This window comes from Triturus cristatus, chromosome 9 (assembly GCF_964204655.1).
Source record: "Triturus cristatus chromosome 9, aTriCri1.1, whole genome shotgun sequence".
Taxonomy (NCBI): Eukaryota; Metazoa; Chordata; class Amphibia; order Caudata; family Salamandridae; genus Triturus; species Triturus cristatus.
The window spans coordinates 1022157526-1022184323 of record NC_140592.1 but is presented as its reverse complement, the minus strand read 5'-3'; the positions used below and the strand labels follow the sequence as shown (position 1 = coordinate 1022184323).

At 46.5% G+C, this 26798-nt stretch overlaps 1 protein-coding gene across 1 annotated transcript in view; it reads right to left on the bottom strand.

The window, feature by feature from the left end:
- NEK9 (NIMA related kinase 9) overlaps window positions 1–26798 on the bottom strand; it is a 276348-nt gene that overhangs the window by 27789 nt on the left and 221761 nt on the right. Inside the window, exons 17-18 of the mRNA XM_085626728.1 lie at window positions 26225–26395; window positions 7975–8034 (exon numbers count right to left, since the gene is read on the bottom strand). Coding sequence (XP_085482854.1) covers window positions 7975–8034; window positions 26225–26395 — 231 coding nt within the window. The remainder of the gene's footprint in view (window positions 1–7974; window positions 8035–26224; window positions 26396–26798) is intronic.

The window sequence follows — 26798 nt, the reverse complement described above, 5'->3', positions numbered from 1 at the left end:
ACCTATACAGCTTACACCCACTCAGATCTACAAAACCACTCACACACCCAGTCACAAATCCATAGTCACTGCTACATCCACTAAGAGAACCACTCGCACAGCAACTCACACATGCACTCATTCACACATGCACTCACACACCCATACAGCCACTCAGACCCACAGTCCCTCACGCAAGTGCCCCCCTTACAAAATGTGCTGGCCCCCTTGGGATAAGGTCACCGGGGTCAATATTGGCCTGGGGAGGGTGCATGTGCTATTCCCCCTGAAATATGTTTCTAGGCCTCGGAGCCAAAAGCAGCCCAGAGAGGGGGGCCCGTGCCCCTCTGTTCGTGGCATGTAGTGCTGTAGATTCACATTCTGTGAATACTCCTGCCATGTAGTTGGGCTCGGACATGTGCAACTTGTTTTTGTTAGAAGTCTTTGAGTCACAAGGTGTGGTGACTCCACATATTGTTGGCAATACGCATGGGCACTTGCTCCATAGCCAGATTGTTTTTCCTGCTTCAAGGGTGAAGATGTAGATGGAGAATAGAGATGCAGAATAGATGACCATGCAAAGCAAGTAAATAAGGATGAAATTATCAGTACTAACCACAGGCCGGCAGAGAGAAGGGTGGGCGCAGGTGAATCTACAGCTCTACATGCCACAAACAGATGCTTACAGGGTAACATTTTCCATTTGTTGCATGTGTAGATGTAGATGCACATGCTGTGCATAGACTGTAATGGTATGCAACAACAATTGATTCTGGGGGGAGTTGAATTTCTTTCACAAAAAACATTACTTATTACACAAATATTTTATGTAGGTCTGATGACTCAATCAAGCTTTGATATGGACAATAAATTATAAGACACCCATGACCACAATTAAGAATCGTATGGTATATTAACAATCAATTTCATAAAGTGCTGGAAAGGATAATGAACCACAATAAATTACATAATAACACAGGACTTTTAAGGGACATACACATTGAAAGAACATGGACTGGAGACATATACAAAAAATGTAAAGTACATTCAGATCATGGACTTAAAACATACACCAATAACAATGATACATAAATTATTCGTTTTCGGTGTATCCTGTACGAACAGATGCCTGTCCAAGTCAGTGTCCTATCAATATTTACACGTGGGACCAGCTTGGCAGGTTTGCGGGAATACCAGAGAATATAGTCGACTGCTCCAGCGATGAAGGAGATCGAATTAATTCTCTCCCTTACTGAGAATCCTAACTGGATCTCCGGAAATCACTGATTCATCCTAGAGCTACTCTATGAGCTTGCTGTATATTCCCTGGTAGATTGTTTCCCAGTTTCTTCGGGCGATTTCCTTAGTGGTTTATTCGACACCGCATTGAAGGTGCGATTCTGATAGGAAATATTGAGGCTACTACTTGCTGTCACTACAGCTGGTATTCTGGCCCAGTCCTGATGAATCATCACGTCAGGTCTTAAGATGTACACACATAAAAGGGTCGAAATGTCCACGATATTCCCTGGTATTCCCGCAAACCTGCCAAGCTTGTCTGACATGTAAATATTGATAGGACACTGACTTGGACAGGCATCTGTTCCTACGGGATACCCCGAAAACGAATAATTTATGTAATTGGTGTATGTTTTAAGTCCATGATCTGAATGTACTTTCAATTTTTTGTATAGGTCTCCAGTTCTTGTTCTTTCAATGTGTATGTCCCTTAACAGTCCTGTGTTATTATGTAATTTATTGTGATTCATTATCCTTTCCAGCACTTTATGATATATGATTATTAATATACCATAAGATTCTTCATTTTGGTTGTCGGTGTCATATAATTTATGGTCTATATCAAAGCATTATTGAGTCATCAGACCTACATAAAATATTTGGGTAATAAGTAATGTTTTTTGTGAAAGAAATACAACTCCCACAGAACCAATTGTTGTTGCATAGCACTAGATTTCCCAGGTTCTGAGGGATACTGGGTTACCCAATTACTATTAATAGACTGTGAAGCAGTCCTCCCCAAGCGGTGGCTCAGCCCGAGGATGTTGAAGAAGACTGAAAAGTGTATGTAAGACAGCTTGGCCAACTCAAACTTGTTACCTAGCCAGGACTTCCACACAGTAATGTTCAGTAAAAGTGTGAGGAGTGGACCAAGTAGTAGCTTTACAGATGTTCTGTAGTGGTATGTTGACCTAAAAAAGCAATGGAAGCCCCATTCTTGCACATGAAATGGGATCTGGGACGGAAAGGTAGGAATCTTTTACCCTTAGCATAGCAAGTCTAGATACAGTTGAGAAGCCAAGAGCAATACCTTCTTTGGAAATCGCACAGCCTTTATGTGGTTTGAAGTAGGACACAGAGTTTTATGAAAAGGTTTTGTTCTATCCAGAGAATGCATTAACGCTCTTTTGACATCTGAGTATACAAGGTGCGTTCCGCTACAGACACTGGGTCTGGAAAGAAAACTGGCAGCTCAACTGCTTGATTGGGATGAAAACTGGAAACCACCTTAGGGAGTTTTTTTGGGATTGGTCTGGGTGGACTTAGAAAAAAAGATCTAAGGTGAGAGCGTGTACCTCACTGACTCGCTTGAGGGAAGTAATAGCTACAAGGAAGGCCACCTTCCATAAAATAAACTGCACTGGTCAAGAGTAGAGGGGCTCAAAAGGAGGGTCCAGGAGCCTTGTTAGTACTGTTTAGTTTCCACACCGTAGCAGGAGGCAGCCGGGGTGGGATAACCCGCTTAAGGCCTTTCATGAAAGCCTTCATGACAGGTACTTTGAACCACAATGTGTGCTGCCTATTCTGTAGGTAAACAGCCATTGCAGCCAAATGTAACCGAATGGAGGTGTGAGCAAGGCCTGTCGGTTGAAGGTGTAGGAGGTAGTAGACAATGTCTTGTCCCGAGTGTTAGAGGATTTATGTGTTTTGGAATGCAATGGACAAAGCGTTTCCATTTTGCTGCATAGAAGGCTCCGGTAGTAGGTCTATCTGTTTCACGATGAATGGACACACATTTCTTTGATAGGCTAACGTAACCAAACTCTAATATCTCAGGTGCCATATCGCAACACTGAGTTGCTGAGGATTGGAGTGTCAGAGGGTAAAGTGATTTTGCGTTAGAAGCACGGCCTGTGGGGAAGTTTATTGTGAAGAACTAGCAAGAGTTCCAGCGGGGTGGAGTGCCAAAGCTGGCACACCCAGGTTAGGGCTACTAGGATGAGGGTAAGAGATGTCCGTCTCAGCTTGCGAACTATGAACAGTAGGAGCATGTGAGGCAGAAAAACAGTCAAATATGTCTGTCCAGGTCACCCACAGAGTGTTGTCCAGGGACTGTGGATGGGGTAACCTGGTGATGAAGTTTGGGCATTTTGTGTTTTCGGCAGTGGCGAACAGGTCTATGTGAGGAAAACTCCACTGCTGGAAATAGAAAAGTAGGGTCTGTGGGTGGAGTTCCCACTTGTGGGCCTGTTGATGAGTCCTGCTGATCTGTTCCCAGTGGGAGTGATCATACCGGAAGAGTAAGCCCACAGAGTTGGCAATACACCAGTGAGTGACACCTACTTTCTTTCTCTCCTGGTCCGGAGAGGGTGCATCCGCTGCTCCCTGAGAATGCGTTCTCTTCCTAGCTGTATCACCAGGGGGTAACTGCACTTTGATGTAGGGTGGGTATGATGGAGAAATCTTAAACTTTGTCAACACAAGTGTGATGGCTCTAGCTTTTACACTCTTTGAAGATGTCCCCAGCAGGAGGAGGAGATGGAGAAGGAGGTGGAGGAGAAGAAGGAGGTGGAGGAGAAGAAGGAGGTGGAGGAGAAGAAGGAGGTGGAGGAGAAGAAGGAGGTGGAGGAGAAGAAGGAGGTGGAGGAGAAGAAGGAGGTGGAGGAAGAGGAGGAGCGGACCTCAAAGGACCCGGTAGCAGTGGAGAGGTGCCTCTGTCCTGATGCCGAGGCTTTTTGGGCGTCGGCTCCGAAGGAGGGTTGAGGGCCTCCTCGAATGGGAGTCTCCTCTTGTGGGAATCATTGGTTGGCGGGGCAGGCTTAGCCAGGATCCAGCACGTGCCCTGCTAGATGTGTATTCTCTGCTGGCAAGCGCTAAATGTTCCTGGAGCCTCTGCAGGATATTTTCGTCACACTCCTCCGAAGATGGTGTAGGAAGCTGGCTCTTTATATGACATACCAAAAAGAGGTATTTCATGCAAAGAGTCCAGGTTTTCCCTTACTAGTGGACAGGGGCTTGCGCTAGCAATGCGAAGGTGCTCTTCCAGGGGGTAATGTAGTCCAGCAGTCTTAGGCTTGTCAGAGTGGAGTGTTCGACATCTGCAAATACACACAGTCAAGTTATGCACACAACTCAATAAGGAGAGTCACACCATTTTATAAAAATAACACGTGTCTTTAGATCTATTTAGGCACTAGAATCAATACGACTAGGTAAGTATGTTTTTCAAAAGAAATACTTTTGTATTCAAAAAGTCGACAGTGTATTTCTCAGAAGCTACGTTATACTATGGAAGAACAAGTATGGCATTCAGGTACATTACAGCAATCTACATGACCAATCTCCTGGACTTGAAGGTGAGTGGTGGGCAAGGACCAAGGCAGCACCAGCAAGACACCACCAGCGGCACTAGGGCGGCCGGGCACAGGGGTGCAAAACAGCATTGAGTGCCCAGTGTTAGTCTATGGGGATTGGTTTGGGCTGAGAGGCCAGTCAGGCTGAATCAACAGGGGAGCTTTCATGATGCTTGGGGACATAGGGACATCTTTGGTCCACTTCTCCACAGCCCGGGGGAGCCGTGTGCAGAGGTGTTGGGTTTTTCTAACTGGGACCAGTCACGGTAGAGGGGGCCTGCGAACAAAGGCTGCAGGCGAAGTTGGGAGGTCCACGAGAGGCGAAAACACAGCGTCTCTGGAGAGTTGGGGGGCCACGCTGGCACCATTGGCCCACTTAAACTCGGGCTTGGAGCGCCGGGTGCAGTGGTGACCTTAGTCGGGTTTTTGAGGTCTTGAAGTACTCTTAGGTGTCTTTGGATACCTGCAGGAAAGCTGCTTCACAGAAGTTCTTGGTTCCTGGGTGAAGTGCTGGAAGGGCCCCCAGGCTCTGGAGACATGGCAGCTGCAGGACAAGTCGTGTTTTGGCACAATTGTCGAAATCTGCAGGCAGGCTGGCGCCAAGTCAGTCGCTGGGTCTTCTGTTCTTGCTCTTTGTGACTCTTCACGTTAGTCTTCCTTCAGGTTGGCAGGATCTGCTTTTCTGGTGCCAGGGTCTCCCCTAAATACTGAATTTAGGGGCGTTAGGGGAGTGCAGGTTAGTAGCCAATGGGCTACCGATCCTGGGGGTCAGAATGCCCCCTATATGAACACTTCCTATGGGAAATGGGCATAATCATGTTCCAGAGTTCCTAAGTTGGCCATCTTTGCGATGGCTAACTCTGAAAAGTCCTGCACATTACAGGCTAGGCCATCTTAGGGGTAGTACTAGTCTGGGGGAGGGCACGCCTACCTGATTAGCTAATTTTCCCACCTGTCCAGGTGTCAAAAGGGGTCAGCTTTCTCTCTCGAAGGCAGTGGCTTCTTTGAAGTTCGCCTGTCTGAGAGTGATACTCAGCAGGTCATCCTGTGGGAGGGAGTGTGATCAGCCTCTTCCCGAGCAGGCTTTGTTTCTGATCTCTCGAGAGAAAAGACTCTTACCCTTGTGGGTCAGAAACTTGTCTCCGGTGGCAGGCTGGCAGAAACCAGTCAGCCAACACACCAGGGGCAGTTAGGTTTTCAGGGGCACCTCTAAGGTGCCTTCTGGGTGCATGTATCAATAGATCCAACACTGGAAACAGTGTGGGTTTACATATACGAGATGTTTGAAACCAAACATCCCTTTTTCAGTGAAGCCATCATACAGCCGGGGAACTCATTTTCACCAGTGTCCAACACATGTTTTTAAATGGCTTCCCTGTTCACTTGTATTGGCAGCAATTGAACTGACAAGCACAGGGGCATATCTGCTCATGCAGATATGTCTTCCCATGAAATCTTATGTACCCTGCCTTAGGGCTGCAAGGCCGCCTGCAGGGGTTGCTTACACATATTACATGTAGTGTTAGGGTACACAGCACACAGGGATGAGTACCATGTCAGACTTTCCCTTTTGTCTGAACCAAAACACGCAGCCTGAAGTGGCAGTCTGTAGGTGTTTGGTGAGGGGTTCCTTAGGGTGGCATAATACATGCGGCAGCCCTTAGGGGCCCTCTTTAGTCTCCTTGCCCAAGTACCAGGGGTACCACTTACTTGGAACTTACAGCGAGTGCTAAAGGTCTTGCCAATTGGGTATAATTGCCTAGTTTTGGGAAAGAGATCTGGCACTGAGAACCTGGTTATCAGGAACCCAATGCACATCCAGTCAAATTCACATCAAATAACAGGCAAAAAGTTTTTGCCTGTAATAGGTCTCACATTTACGAGAGTTTAAGCTATTGGCATTGTAAATGACAATGCCTTTTATTGAGGTTTTAAAAACCAAAACCTAAATAAAAGACAGTGTCATTTACAATGCCAATAGCTCAAATTCGCGTAAATGCGAGACCTAGTGCATTGCAAATGCTTGCTTTTTAAAAGCCAGCACGCAACGCTCTATTATGACGATGCTTTGAATGTCCTGGAAAGATTCGGTCATTATATCAGAACTCGGATCGCAGATACGGCTACCAGATACAGGTGATCTATTTTTCCCAACGCATGTGTAAACAATCACCACCAACTGAAATCCCGCGTGGAGGGATGAAAGGAAACACGCCTGTGTGGCATTATCCACCTCACACCACCCCTACGTACCTCTGGCACATTTCGCCAGCGACTGGCCTCGGAGCATCTCATCTAACGCTTCCTATTGGTGCGTCCGCAGCTCCTGCTTCTGACTGGCTCACATTCTTCCCTGATCCCGCGGGAGTCTTTCGCTTTTCATAGTTCACTCCCAGAGTCTAGTGCACTGAAAAGGCTCCCCCCTCCTGCCACGCCTTCCTGGGCAGCAGCTGCAGTGTCGCATCCCGTTGAGCGTGGGCTGTAGGAGGAGAGCGAGCGCTGCTTCCCTCAGGCCGGACGTAACACACGGTATTTACTTCTACTGAAGCGGAGAGCTGATCACCGGTGGCGCCACGCGCCTGCGCACGGCAGCCAGCAGGGGGCGGTAGTACTGCTCAGATAGCGTGTCTTGCAGGCAATAGGTAATTAATGGAAAGTGGCAAATAATGTCAGTTCTTACGTCATTTTTTAAAATGTTTTTTATTTATTGCTCAGATGTTTTAGAGAACTCTCATCACCAACCCGTAATTTATAAAACCACATTCTAATTAAACCTTCAACACCTCTCACCGAATTATACATACACTGCCAGCAGCCACTGTCACCGGCATCAGTCCCCGCCTGCTGCCTATAGGAAAAACAAGCACTGCCCCGCAGCCGCAAAAGTGAAACAGTACTGGTGCATGCAGAAAGTTTGCCTTGCAGGAGCGATAATTGCTAACAGATGGCGCCACTGCTCGCTCCCGCAAGGCAAACGCTCTGCATGCACGAGTACTCATTGTAAACAGTGCAAAACGTGCACGAGTTTCCAAAAAGTACAGTGCGATGGCAAGAGGTCCCTCCTAACTCCTAAGCAAAGCTTGCGCGCTGCGTAGGCTAGACCTAAAAATGAGCACTTTCCTACAAAATTAACATGGGGTAAAGGGTTAAGAGGAGAGACTTGGTGCAAATAGTTTGAAGTTGGGACCACAGGGCATAAGGTAAGAAAATAGGGAGAGTTGGGGGGGGTTAAAGAGAATAAAAGGGAGACTAACAGGAAAACAGCCATGGAGGGAGCAATAAAGAAAAAGTAGGCAGTGGTCATGAAAGATGAGGATAAAAGCAAGGCAAGAAGCTTCTAGCAAAGGGACGAGGCACTGTGTGGACCTAGAACATTGCATAACTTGCGACTGAGAACACATACCTGTTCCGATGGACAACCCACTACTGTTGGACCGGATTGTTTTTGAGTTCAGAACCTTTTCTGTTGTAAAGAAAACAAAGCAAGGTTCTCAGTGGCAGTGTAAGTTCAATAAACCAATATCAACAAACTATCCATAAACATCATTAAATGAAATACACATGTAGGGAAAAGGATGTTCGGACTGACTTTAGGTAACCTAAACTACACTGATCTACCTGTTCCTTAACTCATTGGCTCGAGTGTAAATCCCATAAGGCACAGAAATGCAATTTCCCCTCACAAAGAGGTGTGCTCTCAACTACCAAATAGTCTTTGCCTCGGTCTGCCAATAGTACTTTTCCCAAAGTCCGGGATATTGGGCTTGCAGTTTCATGAGACAGAAAAATTCATAGATTTGGTTTTGTTCAATATCATTCAAAGTTCTTCTGTGATTATGTGTGGCTGTTTCACCCCTTCAGTCTTGTGAATGGGGAACTGGTATTTGTAGGAAAGTGGCTCTGTATATACTGTTCCCTAATAGGTACAGTGTGTACAGAGTCCACAGCCCCCAGAGGATTGGCAGAGGCTAAAGTTAGATATAACCTTACTCTCTAAAGTGGTAGCTTGGTCGAGCTTGGTCGAGCAGTAAGGCAGTGTAAGAGGACAGTGTAAAGCATTTGTTGTACACACACAGTCAGCAAATGGTCTCACACACTCAATAACTGAACTCTAGGCCAATGGTTTGTATATAAAAGAAATTGTTGTTTTATTTTAGAACCAACAATAGGTATCAAAATATAATTTCTCAGAAGGAGATGCTTTAGTTAAATACTTTGCAAGAGGCAATTGACTTGGAATGTAATAGTTACAGTTTGCTGCAATAGGCAACACAATTTCAAACACAATAATACATTGAGCTCAATGGAAATCTTAAGTTAGATGCAATTGATTACTTTCAGGATAACTTTTCTAACTCCAGGACTGGATCCTAGATTCAGTCCTGGGACAGCTCTTGGAAACAAGTGAGTAAATACGTTTTAGTTACTGTTGTGCTTTTTAAGCAATATTTTGCTAGTTTAACAGTTGACACTTAGAAACTTTTTCTGATCGAACTACCAATGTTATCCTATAGAAGGAAATTCACTAGCAGGTAAGTGGGGTTAGGGTTACTTTTTCTAGGTCAGTGTTGGATCCTGGATCCAGCACTAGTGTACCACCTGTAGGCAGTTGAGAAACTGCGTTTAAGTTATACAGGCGATTTTTTACGAATATTTATAAGTTTGCAAAATCGACAGAAGAAATATCACAGGAAAACAGTCAATGGTTTCCCGTGGAAGAAAATTCAAGTTACGGGTAAAGCATGTTCTTGTTACTTTTGTAATCCAGTGCTGGGCTTCTAGGCTCAGTACTGGGACATTATCTAAAACAGGTAAGTAATTACGTTTTCACAGTTGGTACGATTTTTAAAGGATATTTGTAGTGTGCAAAAAATCGACACTTGGAAGAAATTTCACTGAAAAACAGTCAATGGTTTCCTATGGAAGAAAATTGAGTTAGTGGCAAGTACGGTTGTGAGTACTTTTCAGGGTCAGTGCTGGGCACCAAGATCCAGCACTGGGATCTCTCCTAATAGCCGGTGAGTATTTCCGTTTTCGTTACCCGGTTGATTTTAGGTGAATATTTTAAAGTTTAGAAACTCCACACTTAGAAGAAATTTCAGAAGAAACCAGTCAATGTTACCCTATGGAAGAAAAGTGAGTTATCGGCTTTTGGGCAAGTACTCGACTGGCAGAGTTAAGGTTCTGGGCACAGACTCAGGGGTCTCCCAGGGTCAGGTAAGTACAGTTGTTACACCCTCAGCGGCACAGGGGCAGCCGGGTGCAGAATGAGTTAGGCCCAATGTTATCCTATGGGAGGCAGAGGGCCCATGGTTGATGGCTGCTGACTAGCAGGCCACGAGGCTGTGGGAGCTGGGCTCCTGGTCACTTGCTCAGGGCAAATGGGGAAGTAGGTCAGAGTAGAAGTTGCACTGCCAGGGCCACTCGGGCGGCTGGGTGCAGGGTGCTTTTGAGCCTTCGGGCGCTCAATGGATTGCAATGGAAAAGCTGAAGGACGAACAAAGGCTGCAAGCTTAGGGACGAAGATTCTTCAGGTGTGACCACCACTTCGAGAGGTAAGTTGGGTGGTAGGAGGATAGGTAGGTACCCAGGAGTCGGGCACAGGAGGGCGCCTGGGTGCCTTTTGGTGTCGGGAAATCTCCCCCTCTGTTGATCGCGGTTGAGGGGGGTCCCTCGTTCTGAGGCTGCAGGTGTCGTCAGGAGCGTCGAGGTGGGTCCTTGGGTGCCAGATTCGGGGTCACAGTCGCCAGGGGGACGTCCTCGGGGTCTTTGTCCACTCCAGCACAGGCCAGGCTTGGCGGGAGCAGTGTGTGCAGGGTTCGCGGTTCCTGGCTGATGCTAGGGGTTAGATACTTGCTTTGAGCAGAGTCACTGCTCATGGGAGTCCCAGATGCTCAGAGTCACAAGGTAGCCAGGTCCTCCGGGGTTGGTGAGGTTGCTGGCTACAGGAGGTGCCGGGATTTAGCAGGAGCAGGTTCAAGGGTCGACAGGCCAGTAGGGCTGGGGCCAAAGCAGTTGGTGTCTTCCTCTTCTTAGCTGCTGCACGGCAGGTCTTCTTTCTTCTTGATGATCTTTGCTGTTTCAGAATCTGGAATCTGAGGAAGGAAGGTTCAGGGTGCCCCTAAATACTAAATTTAGGGGCGTTACAGGTAGGTAAAGGGCAGGGACCACTGGGTCCCTGTCCTGGGGTGGGTACACCCCCTATCCTGCCACTCTCCTGTGGGAGGGGGGCAGTGGCCTAGTCCTGATTGGGCAGCGCTCCCCATCTTCAAGATGGCGAGAGCCTGGGGATGTGTTTCACCTCGCCTCCCCCACCTGAGCGGTGGGGTTGGCAGAGGCTGGCACACCCTCTGTCATTCCTTTGGGTTTCCGGACAATCTTCCCGCCAGAGTGGGGGTTTAGAACCGGTAGGGGCAAGTTGCTGAGTACAGCGAGTGGCCTGGAGAAGCTCACAAAGGCAGCATGCCTTTGAAGCTTCCCCTGCCCATCCTGGGGGAGGAGACCTAGCACCTCGCCCAGGATGTGCATTATTGCAGGCCCAGGAGAGCGGATGGCTCTCTACCCGGGGTCCAGCAACATGTCTGCTGTGTGGCAGCCCCTCAGACCAGACGTGGATTGTAGGTTAGGTTCAGGGGGCATCTCTAAGATGCCCTCTGTCGTGCATTAAACATTAAATCCTGCACTGGCATCAGTGCGGGTTTAATGTGCTGAGAAGTTTGATACCAAACTTCTTAGTCTTCAGTGGAGCCATCATGGTGCTGTGGAGTTCGTGTTTGACGAGCTCCCAGCACCATATACTCTTAAATGGTAGCACTGCACTTACAGTGCCCAGGAATGGACCTGGGTATGGTAGGGGCAAAGTAGCGCAATACAAATCCCTTATCAATCAATCAATCATGCTCCTGTGCCCACACCACTGGCATAGGGCACCCAGCTAGAGGGGTGGCTGATGTATGGCAGGGCAGTGTATGTTGTGGGCATGGCACACAGGGATGTGTGCCATGTCGACTCTGTTTTGTCCTGTACCCAGACACTCAGCCTGCAAGGGCAGTGTGTTTGTGTTAGGGTACAGGGTCTCTAAGGGTGGCACAATAAGTGCTGCAGCCCTCAGAGGCCTTCCCTAGTCACAAGGCCCTGGGTACCTAGGGTACCATTTACCAGGGGCTGACATGTGGCCAGGGTTTGCCGTTTTAGGGAAGGAACATAGGCCCTGGGCACCTGATTGGCAGGAGTCCAGGGCACACTCAGTCAAAGTACATTCAGCAAAAAGTGGGGGCACACCATGCAAGAAAGATGTCACTTTCTCGCAGTATTCACCATGTGCTTTCCCAGTACCTGGATAAAGGCCTAGAAGGTTTCTTATTTATGTCTAAGAGGAGTATTCCTCACCCCTCTCAGACCAATTAACTAATGGACTCTCCCTCTGAGAAGCACAAGATGCCAACCCTCAGTAGATTTTACAGTCAAGCAGGTGGACGTCTATGTAAATTGGAAATAGATGAAATCCAAAGAGACGTAATGAATGATTCCTCCAATCGTATAATGGAAGTAAGTACACTCAAGCACATACATTTATATTGGGAATTAAGTCCTTCAATCCATCTAATCAAATACAGACTGGCTGCTCGGTAAAGGCTGTTACTATTAATATCAATGCAACTGTGCAGTTGGCCAGACCCCCAGCGGCATGAAACTCATAATGAAACAGTAGGAAGAAGAAGAAAAAAAAAATGTGAGATAAAAGCCATATATTTTATGAATGTGTATTAAAAAGAACCAGACAAATATTAAACTTCTCAAATTCAATCAAGAGGGTCTGACTATTAATTTCCAATTAAGGAAAAAAAGTGTGAGGTACTCTGCTGAGATCAAATGTGGCAGTGGGTCACTGACTGTTCACTTCAGGTAAAAGTAAAGACCAGATGATCAAATTACTCACCTTTGGTAATGCCCTTTCTGGTGGATAATCTATATAACCTAAGATCCCTCACCTTGTGAATATCAGACTAGATCTGGGAAACTCTAAAGCAGTGCTCCTGGGTGTCGTAGATAGTGCTGTGCGACTGTGTGTCGACCTCGTTTCCCTACAGAAGTGACAATCAGAGCCGCATTAGCGCCACCCAGGCACGCTAATGCAAGTTTAGTTCGTAAGCTTATCTGCATCCTCGGATGCGGAGCCCATCGGTGAATTGGAAATTAGGAAGTTTTTAGAAGGAAAGGAGACCGTTCATTACATTGGGTGAGGTGGGAGGGTGGTGAGGAATCTGCATTTAGATAGAGTATCACCAGAAGGAATTGGTTACTTACCCTGTAAGCATCTATTTGTAGCGTGTAGTGTCAGATTCATATGCTTAGCATTATCCTGCCATCTAGTGTTGGGCTCGGACGATTTCACATTGTTTTTCTTCGAAGAAGTCTCCGATTCTCTAGGTATAGGGACTCCTACTCTGGTGTGCATTGCATATGTTGCTTGGTTCCTTTGTTAGATTAGAGGTCATTGGGTGAGCGTTAGAAAAGGAGCAATAAAGTGACAGAATAAACAAACATGCATACGATTGTGAATGTGTAATACAGTACTAAATATATTATGAATTACAGCAACCTAAAGCTCTCGAAGAAGAGGGTTGGTGCATATGAATCTACGGCACTACGCTACACTTTATGAATAGAAGCTTACAGGGCAAGTAACATTCCATTCGTAGCATGTGTTGGCCGTAGATAGATAGGCTTAGCATGGAATGTAAAGCATTGCTCTCCTTTGCAGTGGCTAGCGACTGGTTGAAGTACGTGTTTGAAATAATGTTTTAAGTATAGCTTGACCCACTCTTTCTTGTTGATGTGTGAATAAATCAACACAGTAGTGACTCGTAAATGTATGTGGGTTATTCCATGTTGCCGCTTGACAAAAATCTTCTTTAGGGATATTTCCTAGAACAGCCATAGTGGCTACTTGTTTAGGTGTGAAATGAGCCTGTTGGGGGTACCGTAAGTAGTTTTTTGGCTTTTTGATAACATGTTTTTTAATGAATCCAACTATCCATTGAGCAATTCCTGCTTTGGATATAGGTGCACCCTGGTTAGGGTTTGTTCAAAGCAACAAAATGCTGCTGCATTTAAAAAAAATGTTTTTGTTCAATCAATGTAGAACATGGTAGCCCTTTTAACATCTAATGTATATAGGGCTCTCTCTGCTACTGAGTATGGGTTAGGAAAGAACACTGGTAGCTCTATGGTCTGACTTGTATGAAGGGATGAGACCACTTAGGTAGAAATTTTGGATCAGTCCGTAGAACTAATTTGTTTGGGAACATTTTAAAGAAAGGTTGTTTCAGAGTAAGTACTTGTAATTCACTTATCCTGAAGAGATTGCCACTAGAAAGGCAACTTTCCATGTTAGAAATTGGAGTTGACATGAATGAAGTGGTTCGAATGGTGGCCCCATAAGCCTGGTAAGGACAATGTTTAGGTTCCAGGCTGGGGTTGGTGGAGTGTAAGGGGACATAACTCTTTTGAGTCCTTCCATGAATGCTTTGATTATTGGTATTTTAAACAGGGACATATATTGACTATTTTTGATGTGGGCAGCTAGTGCTGCTAAGTGTAATCTGATAGATGTGTATGCAAGCCCTGTTTACTGCAGATGGAAGACATAGCCTATAATGTCTTGTACTGTAGGTGCTAAAGGCTGAATCTGCTTACTTGTACAGTAATGTACAAACCGTTTCCATTTTGCAGCGTAACATGCTCTAGTTGTAGGCCTACAAGCTTGTTTAAGGATGGCCATACATTCTCGTGGTAATTTTAGATGCCAGAACTCTAGTATTTCAGGAGCCACATCGCTAGATTTAGCTGCTTGGGATTGGGATGCATTACTCTTCCTTGATCCGGAGTTAGTAGATTTGGCCAAAGAGCTAGTTTCTTGTGTGGCACTAAAGATAGTTGCAGTAGGGTTGTGAACCATGCCTGCATCCCCATGTTGGGGCTATTAGGATTAGAGACGTTTGTGTTAACTTCTGAACCACATATGGAAACAGTGGGAGAGAACGAAAAGCGTAGTCAAATACTGCTGATCAATTAATCCATCGGGCATTGCCCCTGGATTGAGGGTAGTGGAACATGCAAGCGATGTTCCCCATCTTCTGAAGTAAGAGCGGAGTAGTTGTAAGTTGAACTCCCACTCGTGTACCTGCTGAGTATATACGAAGTGGTTGTCCACACCAGGTAGGTATTCTGCTAGAAGGTGGATTTTGTGATAGACTGCTTAGTGCCAGAGACGCTCTTATAGGAGGGATAGCTGTGAGGAATGCATTAGTATCAGCAGTCAACAACATACGCTCCATGGTGGATACAGGGCAGACTGCAGCTTTAATCCTTTTGGACTCATCCGCAGGCTTTGACACCATATCGCTGACCCCGCTTGTTGAGCGGGTGCAGGAACTGGGGGTAAAGTGCTTGGCATCTTTTGAGTGATAGATCTCAGATAGTTATGATGGACTAGTTTTGTTCGTACTCCATAACTTTGCCATGTGGGGTTCCTCAGGGCTCTTCTCTGAGCCCTACATTATTCAACATGTATGTCTCACCGCTGGCAAAACTCATAAGGTTCGTTGGGCTCCAAGCGTTGTCCTATGCTGATGACCTACAAATTATTGTGTCCATCTATAAGGACACAAAAGCAATCTCTACCAATTTCAAAAATTGTATGCAGGCTGTTGCCACATGAATGGAAAAAGACTACCAAAGACTTAATAGAGACAAGATGGAGGTCTTGATCTTTGGCAGTCAAGCATCCATATGGACTGACTCGTGGTGGCCAGATAGGCTGGGGGCTTTGCCTACTCCAACTGACTCCACTAAGTACCTTAGAGTACTGGTTGATAAAAATGTATCGTTCAACCTGCAGGTCAACCGAACGGTTTTGACCTGTTCTTGAATTATGAATCCCTTAGGAAAGTATTTCCTTGTATATCCTTTCCGGCATGTAATCATGTGGCATTGGCACTCATTATTTCCAGGTTAGACTACTGCAAAAATCTGTACCTGTATATCAATGAGCCTATTCTTGTCAAACTGCAGCTGGTCCAGAATGATGCAGCTAGACTGATCCTTGATGTTCCCAAATTCCAATCAGTCTCTGCGAGGATTTGGAAGCTTCACTGGCTGCCTGTGAACAAACATTTTTTAATGCTCTTTGTATCGTTCACAAGGCTCTCCATAACTTTAGACCTGGAGGGCTTAAAAACCTGTTCCAATGATATACTCCCCTCCCCGACAGCTGCGATCCTCAGGCAGAAATCTTTTAACTGCTTCTAACTAACGCAAATCGAGATGGGAAGGCAGATCCTTTTCAGTGGCCACATACAAGCTTTGGAACTCTCTTCCTTATTTAATCTCCAGTTTCCAAACTCACGTACTATTTCATATGGCTCTAAAAACTTGGCTTTTAACTCTTTAACGAAAGTGCTTGGGCCTTGTATTTTCTTCTGCCTGTCTTCTTACCAAAGACTAACTGCCTTCAGCGCCTTGACGCCTTTGGGCAATTGTTTGCGCTTTCACTTTCTGGTGTAGGTGATTGCGAAAAGCTTGGAGGGCTAGCGGAGCTGCTAAAAGCTCTAGATGATTGATGTGTCTGAGCTATTGTCCATAGACTGCGAACTGTAAGATTTGCATATGTGCTCCCCATCCTGGGAGGGATGCACCTGTGGTAATGGTGACTTGCGGAATTGGGGCTTTGAAGGGCCGGCCTTGCAACATGTTGCTGCTGTTACACCACTGCAGAGAGCAATGAGTCGCTGGCCTTATCAACACTAGATCTTTTGATGTCCCTCCGCTTGATACCACTGAGAATGCACAGTGGGCTGAAGGGAACGCATATGTAGATGAGCGTGTGGTACTATGACTATGCGGAAAGACATCATGCCTGAAAACCCCATCACTACTTTTACTGTGAGTTTAGCTTGTGGTTGTAAAAGAGGTAATGTTTCTATGAACTTTTGTACTCTTTCTGGACTGCGATATGCTTTGACTAACTGAATTTAGAGTTGCACCTAGGAACGGCTGAATTAGCAATGGTTTCAGATGAGACTTTTGTACGCTTATGGCAAACCCCAGTTTGTGCAGAAGATTGAGAACCTGCTGAGTGCCTTGAAGACACTATTGATAGCTCAGACTTTTGATGAGTCAATCGTCTAGATAGGGGAAAATATGTATTCCTTCCCTTAGGATATGAGCCACCACTACTGCAAGGGGTTTGGCAAAAACCCTTGGAGCCGTAGTGATCATGACGGGTAGTACCTTGAACTGATAGTGTTGCCCGTTGAGTTGAAAACAGATAACGGCGGTTGTTGGATGAATGGGAATATGGAAGTATGTATCCTTGAGGTCTAATGTGGTCATAAAATCTCCGTGCTGCAGCAGTGGTATCACCTCTTGCAGTGTGACCATGTGAAAGTGTTCTGAGAACATTTAACTGTTGAGTGGCCTGAGATCTAGGATAGGCCTTAAAGTTTTGTCCATTTTGGGAATGAGAAAATAAAGGGAGTATACTCGGTGTCCATGATATTGTAAGGGTACAATTTCTCTTGGCCTTTTTGAAGGAGAGATAGAATTGCGTCCTGTAAAAGGGTAAGATGTTCGTGTGGCACATTTTGTGCTCTGGGTGGAATTGTGGGTGGTGTTTGAGTTCTAGACAATACACATTTTTCATTATGGATAGTATCCCTTGGTCTGTGGTGATGTCCTGCCAGTGTGGATAGAAATTGTTTAACCTTCCCCTGACTGATGTTCAATGTGGTTGGGGAATGTGTAGGTGGTCACTGTTTGAGGGGTAGGAGTTTTGGTAGAGGTTGCACAGCCTCTACCTCTAATTTGTTTTATTGAAAGTTCCCCTGGTAAATTGACTATGATAGGAGCGCTGTTTATATCCAGTGCCGGAGTCATTGGAGGAACCCTCTCTGGCTGCACTTCTGTACTGACCCCTACGAAGGGAACCACGGTGTTTCTATGTTTGTAGGGCCCCCATTGCTTTAGTGGCTTAGTGTCCTTTTTTAACTTTTCTAGCATTTCATTCACCTGTGGCCCGAATAGATTTTGTCCATCAAATGGTAAATTGAGCAGATGATGTTGTACATACAGTTTGAAACCGGAGACTCTGAGCCATGCGTGACGACTGATGAAGACACTGGTGTTAACCTCTCCAGCGCTTGTGGCTGCGGCGTCTAGGGCCCATTGTATACTGGCATTAGATATAGCCCTGCCTTCTTCCACCAGTTTTGTACCACATTGTGGGTACTGATCAGGGAGGAGCTACAGTAGTTCCTGCATTTCATCCCATGTGGCACAATTATATTTGGAGAGTAGTCCCACAGAAGTTTCACGACGCAGGTGGTTGGCTGCTTGTGTTGCACCTCATTTACCTGTCGCATCATATTTCCTAATCTCTTTATCTGTAGGAGGAGCAACCCCTGTGCCTTGTGAATTTGCTCTTTTCCTGGCTGTGTGTACCACTAATAAATATGGTATGATTTGGCCCCAAATATAGTCAGGGTCCAAAGGGCATGCTTCTCATTTCTTTTCAATTCGAGAGGTGACTATCCTAGATTTAACTGGCTGCTTAAATATGTTGTGTGTGGAAGACAAAATACCTTTAAGCATAGGGAACGATTGAGCTGTTTTTGTGACCTGTTAAGCGTTTTAACCAAAAACTCATCCTCTTGTGGGATAGTGTGTAAGGTTACTTTGGGGTGTGCAGCAGCTCTACTGATAAGATCATAGAAAGTTGTATCAGCTGGCAGTGAGGATTTGGATCGGTAGATGTTAGGATCTGCATCATAAATATCCCATAGGTCCTGCCAGGGGCAGTACTGGGATCTTCCTGTGGGTCTGTGAAAATAAGCGCTATTGTATTCCCCAGGTTGATCATCAGTAGGTAACTAATCTGGTGAAAAATGTGGCGGCTCAGAAGGCAAGTGTTCCAGAGAGGGTGTCCGCACTGGCCTTGATGGTGGTGAAGGTAGAGTAAGTAAAGATGGAATAGGAGGTGAAGGATTAGGAAGAGGAGGAGGAGGAGAAGGAGGGAAACAAATAGGCTTGTGCTTCTTTCCTTCTTTGGTTGATGGGCTGATTCAGGCCCAGCAATGTTCTCCTCAAAGGTGTTCTTTTTTTTGGGAAGCGTAAGAGAAACAGGCTGTGGTGGTTTGGTGCCCAGTGTCCAGGTGTATAAAAAATAAACTTCTTTTGTCCCTGGTCAAGCAAGCACTCAAGAATGGGCTGCAATTGTTTTTGCATGGCTCTGTGCTACTTTTTGTGTTTTTCAGCGTTGAAGATGTGGAAGACGTTGAAGAGCCTTTTGTGCAGGTTGCAGGCTTGAGTATGTGCTTTCGAAGCAGATAGCTTAGGTGCTGGTTTTAATGCCGAGGACTTTGAGAATGCACCATCTTTCGGTTACGAGGCTTTTTTTGGTTCCGATGTGCGCTGCTTCGGCTCGGAGCCTTTGCCTGACTTTGCGTGTGCCGATGAGGTCTGTTTTGGAGCCGCACCGAAACAAACTTTAATGCCTTATATTATTCGATGCTAGTCAAAGGCTTTCCAGGCCAGATTTGTGTGTGTGTGCCTGTTGAGACTTATATAGCCTGAGGGCAATGGGGCTCCGAAAGTCGGTTTGAGTGAGTAGGTAGGGGATTGGGCAGCTTTCGCTGAGATACTCACGTGCCCCTGTGTGGAATCCAGGTCGGAGTCGGAGCTTTCCCCACAGCTAGCCAGCAGTATCTGCACATCTGGTGGCACAGTCTGCGTCTCGGTGTCCTCTGTTTCTTGTTTGGGGTCTGGCGACCTTTTTCCGGAAGATGTCCAGTGCATCTTCCGTGAGTCCCTGCATGGTGGTGTCGGCCCAACGATGCTCCCTTCACTGCCGAGGTGTTTTCTTCGACTGGAGCGCTAAGCACGCCTCACAGGAAGTCTTCTTGTGTTCCGGTGACAAATAGATCGCACAGTTCGTGTTTGTCTTGCTGGGAGTATTTTGCGTGCCAATTGGGGAAAAAGCTGAAGGGTGTGCATTCCATCCCTCGTAGATTTTGTCCTGTAGAATGGAGGCAGAGACGTTTTGAAAGGCTGGGTGCTGTGAAATGACCAGCTGATATTGTTCGGATAGGAAATCTGTTGGACTGGAGAGAAAAAACAAGCGAGCTCCGAAAAAGGCCTCAGTGAGGAATTCAGCCTTGGTCCCGGAGCTGCATTGTCGACGTCCAACCATGCTGGAGAAAAACAAAACAACATTTAACGAAGGAGCCAAGCAACATGCGCAAAGCACACCGCAGGAGGAGTCACTATATCGGATGATTCGAAGACTTCTTTGAAGAAAAACAACTTGTAATCCTCCGAGCCCAACACTAGATGGCAGGATGATGCCAAGCATATGCATCTACGGCCAACACATGCTACGAATAGAGCATTATCAAAGGTAAGTAATTGTTCTTTTGATGGATACTTCTAACCGCACATTCTTCACCTTATGAATAGATACCCAAGCAAGACCTCCCAAGGTATTGGGGGCGTGGAATGGCTCAGATAAAACATTCCTGCAGTAGGGCTTTGTGAACATGTGCACTGATGCCCACATAAATGTCTGGTGAATATCCAGGACAAGCTCTCCATGTGCCAACACAGTGGTAGCAGCTTTAGAATTGGTAGGATGCGCCCTCAGACCTGGAGGGTGTTTCTTAGCGAACGCATATCAGATCTAAATACAGAGAGTTATCCACCGCAAGATGGTCCGCTTCTGCACCACCTTGCTCTTCTTTGCCCCAGCGAATGTCACCAGAGCTGACCGCCCACTAAATTTTCACTGGAGACATCAATGTAAAAGTGGAGTACACTTTTAGGGCCCAATACTGGAGTCTCTCTTCCTCTTGAGGGATGACTTACGAGAAAAGAAGGTCAGAAGAGTCATGACTTGTCCAACGTGAAAAGGTTATCACCACCTTCGGTAGGAACGATGCTCAAGTCTGCAGCATCAGTTTATCTGGAAAAAAGGTGGCTAGACCAAGAGGGCCTGAAGCTCACTCGCATGACATGCTGATGTTATTACAACAATAAAGGCCGTTTTTAAAGTGAGGAGGTGCAATGGACAACTGTGCATTGACTCAAAAGGGGTACACATAAGGAAAGTGAGGACCAAATGTATGCCCCACTGGGGCATCACAAAGGGTTTTGGTGAAAACATATGTTGTTGACCTTTGAGAAATTACATCACATATGATTTGAACAACTATGGCTGGTAAACCCACCGGGGGGGGGGGGGGGCTCAGTCTGAGATTCTCGGGGACTTAGGGACACTGCTGATCCACTGGAAGTCTGGCTCAGAGCTGCAATGGTGGTTTCTCTGGCGGACCGCACTGAGGGAGGCACTGCAAAAACAGACTGCAGGCAGGGACGGGGACCAGTCCGGCCAAACACTTAGGTGGGCTAAGCTCTTGAGGATCTAAGGACCCCGTTGGCCCACTTCTCATTGGTTTGTGGGGTACGGTGCAGTGGTGTTTCATTGGTGTTGGGTTTTCACAGTCCGAGGCTCTCGCAGTACCTGCTGTCTGGCAAGGGAGGCTGCAGGTGGGGATTGGGAGGCCAGTCTGGTAGAGCCCAACGGGGGCCTCAACTCTTGAGGGTCTCTCTGCCTCAGGGGCATCATTAGTTCACGGCAACACAGGAAGGGGGCCTCATGTGCAGTTCTGTTTGGTCTGGTGGGGTCACACTGGCAGAGGATCTCATTTCGGTCCCTTTGGTGCCTGCAAACATGCAAGGAAGAAGCTCCGCTGCTCCAAGGGAGATTTTGCTGGCCTGGTGAAGGCGTGGGTCACTCTTCCACAGCTTTTGGAGGGAACACTGCTTTCTGGATGAGCTAGGTCCATGCAATCATTGGGGACAGCAGGCAGGCTGGCAGGGTTTGCGCCAAGTCAGTTGCTGCTCCTCAGTTCTTGCATTGTGGGCTCTTCTTTGTCCTACGTTCTTCTCCAGCCAGACAAATTTGATTTCCTCAATTTAGGGGAGTGAAGGGTAGTAGCCAATGGGCTACTTACCTCTGGGGTCACTATACCCCCTAGATGACCACTTCTTGTGGGGAGTGGGAATCACAGTGTTCCAGAGTTCCTAATTTCACCACAGTCAAGATGGTGAAATCCTAATTTTTGTGTTCACTTTAGGTAGCCCACACAAGGGGTGTGACAAGCTTGGAGGTGCAACACACCTCCTTGCATAGTTTATTTCCGGCCTGTCTTGGGGCCAAATGGGTGTTAGGGAAAGGGGTGACATCTCCCAGGTCTGGGAGAAGCCAGGTACGCACATCAAAGGCAGTGGGCTCTTTGATGCTCCCTGCTTTAACATGCTAATTTACTAGCCATTCTGCTGGAGGTGGTGTAAGCACCTCCTGCCAGAGCAGGCATGGTTTCTGACCTCAGAGAGCAGGGCTCTCACCTCCTATGGGGTCAAAACTCGTCTGTGGTGGCAGGCTGGACAGGACCAGTAAACCAGCACACTAGAGGACTAGTGGGGTTAAGGGGGTACCTCTAAGGTACGCTTTGGGTGAATGCATTAATAAATCCATCACTGGAATCAGTGTGGGTTTATTGATAGGGGTTTGAAACCAAAGAACAAAAAAACAAAAAAATGCGGAGAAAAAAAAACCTCATTGCTGCGTCCCACATCTCTCTTCCGTCGGACTCGGCTGAACCAGAAAGCACTGCCAGGCTCCCCTGACCAATCACAACACTGCAATGCAGCACTGTGATTGGTAAGCACCCAGACTCCCCTGACCAATCACTACGCTGCAATGCAGCGTGGTGATTGGTCTGAGCGCCGTAGCTGTGGGCTCAGACAGGAACTGGGGGCCTGGGCATGTTTTACACGCCGGCTGTAATGCAGCCTGCATGGAGAACATGCAAAGAGCGCATGATGGTTTGGCAGGCCCGAGAGAGCCGGTCAAACTGTAATTGGGCACTTAGGAGTGGGCAAAACACTCCTTCCCAGCCCTGCTTTGAGACCAGAGCAGCCCATCCACCTGCAAAGCAGATGTAAACAATAAAATTATAACAACATCATGTTATTATCATTTTTTTGTTCCTTAGTTACACTGCTTAAAAGCAGTGGGGCGATGCTTCTCCGCCTTAGCGGAGGAGCCGCCACTGCCGCAGCCACCTAGTCTACGGGATCCAGGGTAGAAAGAACCTGGGCCACTGTGAATCTGTACTTGTGCAGGATGGCTTTCAGAGGACAAAGATCCAAAATTGGAAGAAAGCCTCTGTTCTTCTTCAGAACATGCAAGTAGCATGAATAACAGTCCCTACTTCCAAGACTGGTACTCTCTCTATGGTTCTTTTGGCCAAAAGAGCCTGCACCTCCTGGCACAAAACAGACAAAGGGCGCTCCAAAAGTTGTCCGATGTAGGTGACGGGTGCGGTGGGTCAAAAAGAAATGGCGGGGCATAGCCCTGTTGGGCAATTTAAAAAAACCATCTGTCAGATGTAATGCTCTGACACCCATAAAGGAAATGGCTGACCCTGCTTCCTACCAGATGGCTATGTGCAGCTAAGGGTGCACTAAGAATGCTTTGAGGTTTCTGACAGAAGGATGGAGGGTTGGGACGTACACTGCCACTGATGGCCTCATCATTGTCTGTTGGGCCATGGCCGTGACTTCGAAAGGGCTGGGAAGCCTGTTGAGCGGGTGGATGGCCAGACGCTGTTGATACGCCAAGCTTCTGGGATATCCCGGAAAAGGGGAAAACTGTGTGTGTGGGGTGGGGGGGAAGGGGGGGGGGGGGATTGCTGGACAGGTGGATGGCAAAAGGCTCAAAGAGTTTCGAGGCTCAGCTCTACTTAAAAAGCTCCAAGGCACAGTCTGCCTTTTCGCCAAACAGGCCGGTCCATTGAATGGCATGTCCATTACGGATGTCTGGACGTCCCTGGAGAAGCCTGTAGAATTCATCCATGTATGGTGCTGGAGCACCAAACTTGTCCCAGTAGTCCTTAACAGATAACCAGTCTAGGCCAAAGGATGAATTACTTGGCCGCACCATGGCGGTCCTAAATGGTTTCAGTCAATAAAGCCTGTAAGTCTACTGGGAATAACAGTAAGACCTCACCTACCATGTCCCCAAATGAATGGAAAGCCCAAGGAGGCAGCTGGAGCTGACTGATCTCAAAGCAGTTCTGGCAAGGTGAACATTCTGTTGCCCTACGTTTACAAACATTTGGACTCTGTCAGGCAGAGTCGTCGAAAAGGCATTATGATTAACTCTACTTTTAGAAGCCTATGTCATAAAAATCTAAATAGTTAGATGCAGAGTTATAAAAAGGTCAGTGCTACCTAAAAGGCAGGAGAGGTTCGGTCAGTGCCTGGCCAGGCTGAAGGATATCAGAAGGACATTTGTGTTTACTTCCATGGTACGGAGGTGGAGGTCAAGGACTTCAGCAGCTCTCCTAGTCACAGTGGCAAAAGTAGTACTTACTTCTGCAGCTGGTCCAGAGGGGAAAATCAACTCAGTAGTGGGTGAGGTATCCAACCCAGTGGCCTCTAGGAGGTCCATGTACAAATTGTTGTCTTAATAACGCAGGGCAAATTGTTCCCCCATCCCCTCCATATTTGTTGCTATAAGGCTAGCTCTGGTTGGAGTCCAAGACAAAAAATTAGTGTAGTGTCTGTGCACAACTGCACAGTACTGAATTAGTGTCTGAGGAATGGAGCATTGGCTGAGCCACATTGGGATCTGGTTGTCGCCTTAGTAAAGATAAATTCGGCTCGGCGTCTGATACCAGGATAGATAGCGCCTTCTCCGGAGCTGGCACACAAAGGACTGGTGAGGATTTTGGTCACAGATCAGAAGTCGGCACAGATGGCAGTGCGGGGACCCAAAGCAGATTCAAGTGGCACAGAAGGCACCAACAGTAACCAGACTGGAGGCCCCTGTGGATCCTCGGAGCCCGGCATGCCAGAAGTGTTACAAAGATGTGGAGCATGGCCTCTAGAACGGCTTCGACCTGCTGCGATATCACTTATGGACCCAGAAAATCGGGTTGCATTGGGACTAAAGTTGGAATGGACTCCTCAGTGGAACGGTAGCGAGACTTGAAGGCAAGGCGATACCCTCGGGCCTTCTCTTATAGAATAACAGTGGCGGGAAGGGACAGAGTGCCGCTGGGACTGTTTATGTTTTCTATTGGACTTACTTGAAGACTTTGACAGCAAATAATGTGGACAGCAAACTATGTGGAAACACCTCCAGGAGCACACTCGACTTAACTGGAGCTGGACCTGTATGGAGCCTTGCGGTGTTTCCCCACATGGAGGTTTGCTTCGTGTTCACCAATGGCCGGTGCATTAATTTGGGCACAGTTGTCACAGGCCTCGAGTCGTGCGTCAAACACCAGAGACACAGCTCGAGGGTATCTGTCCCAGACATCTGTACGAGACACTCCCTACTAGGGTTAAATCCCGAATTCTTAGGGAGTGACATGTTCCCTTGCTCACTGGAAAACTTGAGGGAAAAAAACTTCACAGAGTGAAGAAAAAAAAAAGAGAAGCATAGCTCTGGATCCATGTCAGAACATGCAGAAAGAAAGGAACTGGCGTCAGCGCGCATGTGTGGCACTTCTGGAGCAGAATATGGTCAACACAGCACCACCTACCGGCACAGAGTAGTACTGCTTTAGAGTTTTTCAGGTCCAGTCTGGCATCTTGGGATATTCACAAGGTGAGGAATCTGCAGTCCGAAGTATCCACCAGAAGAGCAGAATAAAATTCATGTGAAACGTTAAGCAGCATTTTTCAACTACAATGCCACATTAAATAATTACAATCAATTCACATTTGCCTCTGTCCAGAAGTTCTTGCTTTAGACTGGTGGTTCTAAGCAATATATGTGAATTGATGAATTTCCAAAACTCTCACAGGTATTGTGCATTTTGTACTTCACAAAGTGGTAATTACTAATCACCTTTCACAGAATATTAGGAAAGCACAATAGGCTCTTCTCAATCTTGGAGATGCCCTGGGCAATCCAGACCTAAAACTGTGTTGAATTTTTTTTTCTCCATTGGGAGCCTTTGACAGGATCAATGAATGCTTTCTTTCCAAGAAACCCCGACTCAGCTCTAAGAAACAGTGTACATGATGCCCAGCGATCATTAGTGTTCAAATACAACATATTTTTACTTTTCGGATTACTCAGAGGAATGAAATAACAGGCATACCCAGCCACTTCCAGGATACATACGCAATAATGCAAAACAGAAAATGAATACAAAGAAAATCATTCCTCCTAAAGACAAAGCCCAGGACAACATATGGAATGCACTGATGTTACACACACAATAGCATGTCATAATTTTGAATGAGCAGCTCTTGCACTTTGCAGATACCCATTATACAGATTATTTACAAGGCATATAAACAAAATCACGTTTTCAGCAATGCATTTTACACTAGTCACTACCACCCACAAGGGGTACTTATGTGATCGCAAAAATGACTAGCTGCATGCAGAAATTAAATGCAACTGGTCATAATTGTTCATGTTCCTCTTTGCTTGAACAACTGTTTCACTCTGCACTGGAGTCGTCCAGTCCTCGCTTTAAATCAACGTCAGTCTCTACTACACATGTACTCACCCACAATGAGGATAGTATGCCAGCCATGACAGGAAAGGTCTGGCACGTGATGCAGTGAGCCAAAGATAGGTCGTGGCCAGGAGGTACAGATATCAGACCCATGAGGCCTTTCGGTTGGTGTCATAGCCAGGCGACCATTTCCTCCATTACCCCAGGCAAAGATATGATTATCTGTGAAAGGAAAGGAAGGTCATGGGTGGAGGCGTTTTGAGCCCCTCAGACAATAGAGTATGGTCAATATTATGATCATACACTTACACAACAGATAAACAAAAGATGCAGAGAGGTAGAAACATACCAATTCTGAGAATAAATACAGTAACAAGGTTACAGACCAGTACTGCGCATTGGAAGGATAAATGAGATTAAGTTTGGCATCTTGCAGTAAGGAACAGTGATTTCCCTGTAGAATTAGCACTTCGAAATAGACTGTTCTGGAGTCTCCAACACTGGAGAGACCCCAGAACACATTGTTTAAAATAATTTCTAGTTGTCCAAATGATGAGAACGCAACATAGCCCAAACATAAAAATAACAAAATAAAGAATACACTGTATTTTTTTTTTTAGAAGAG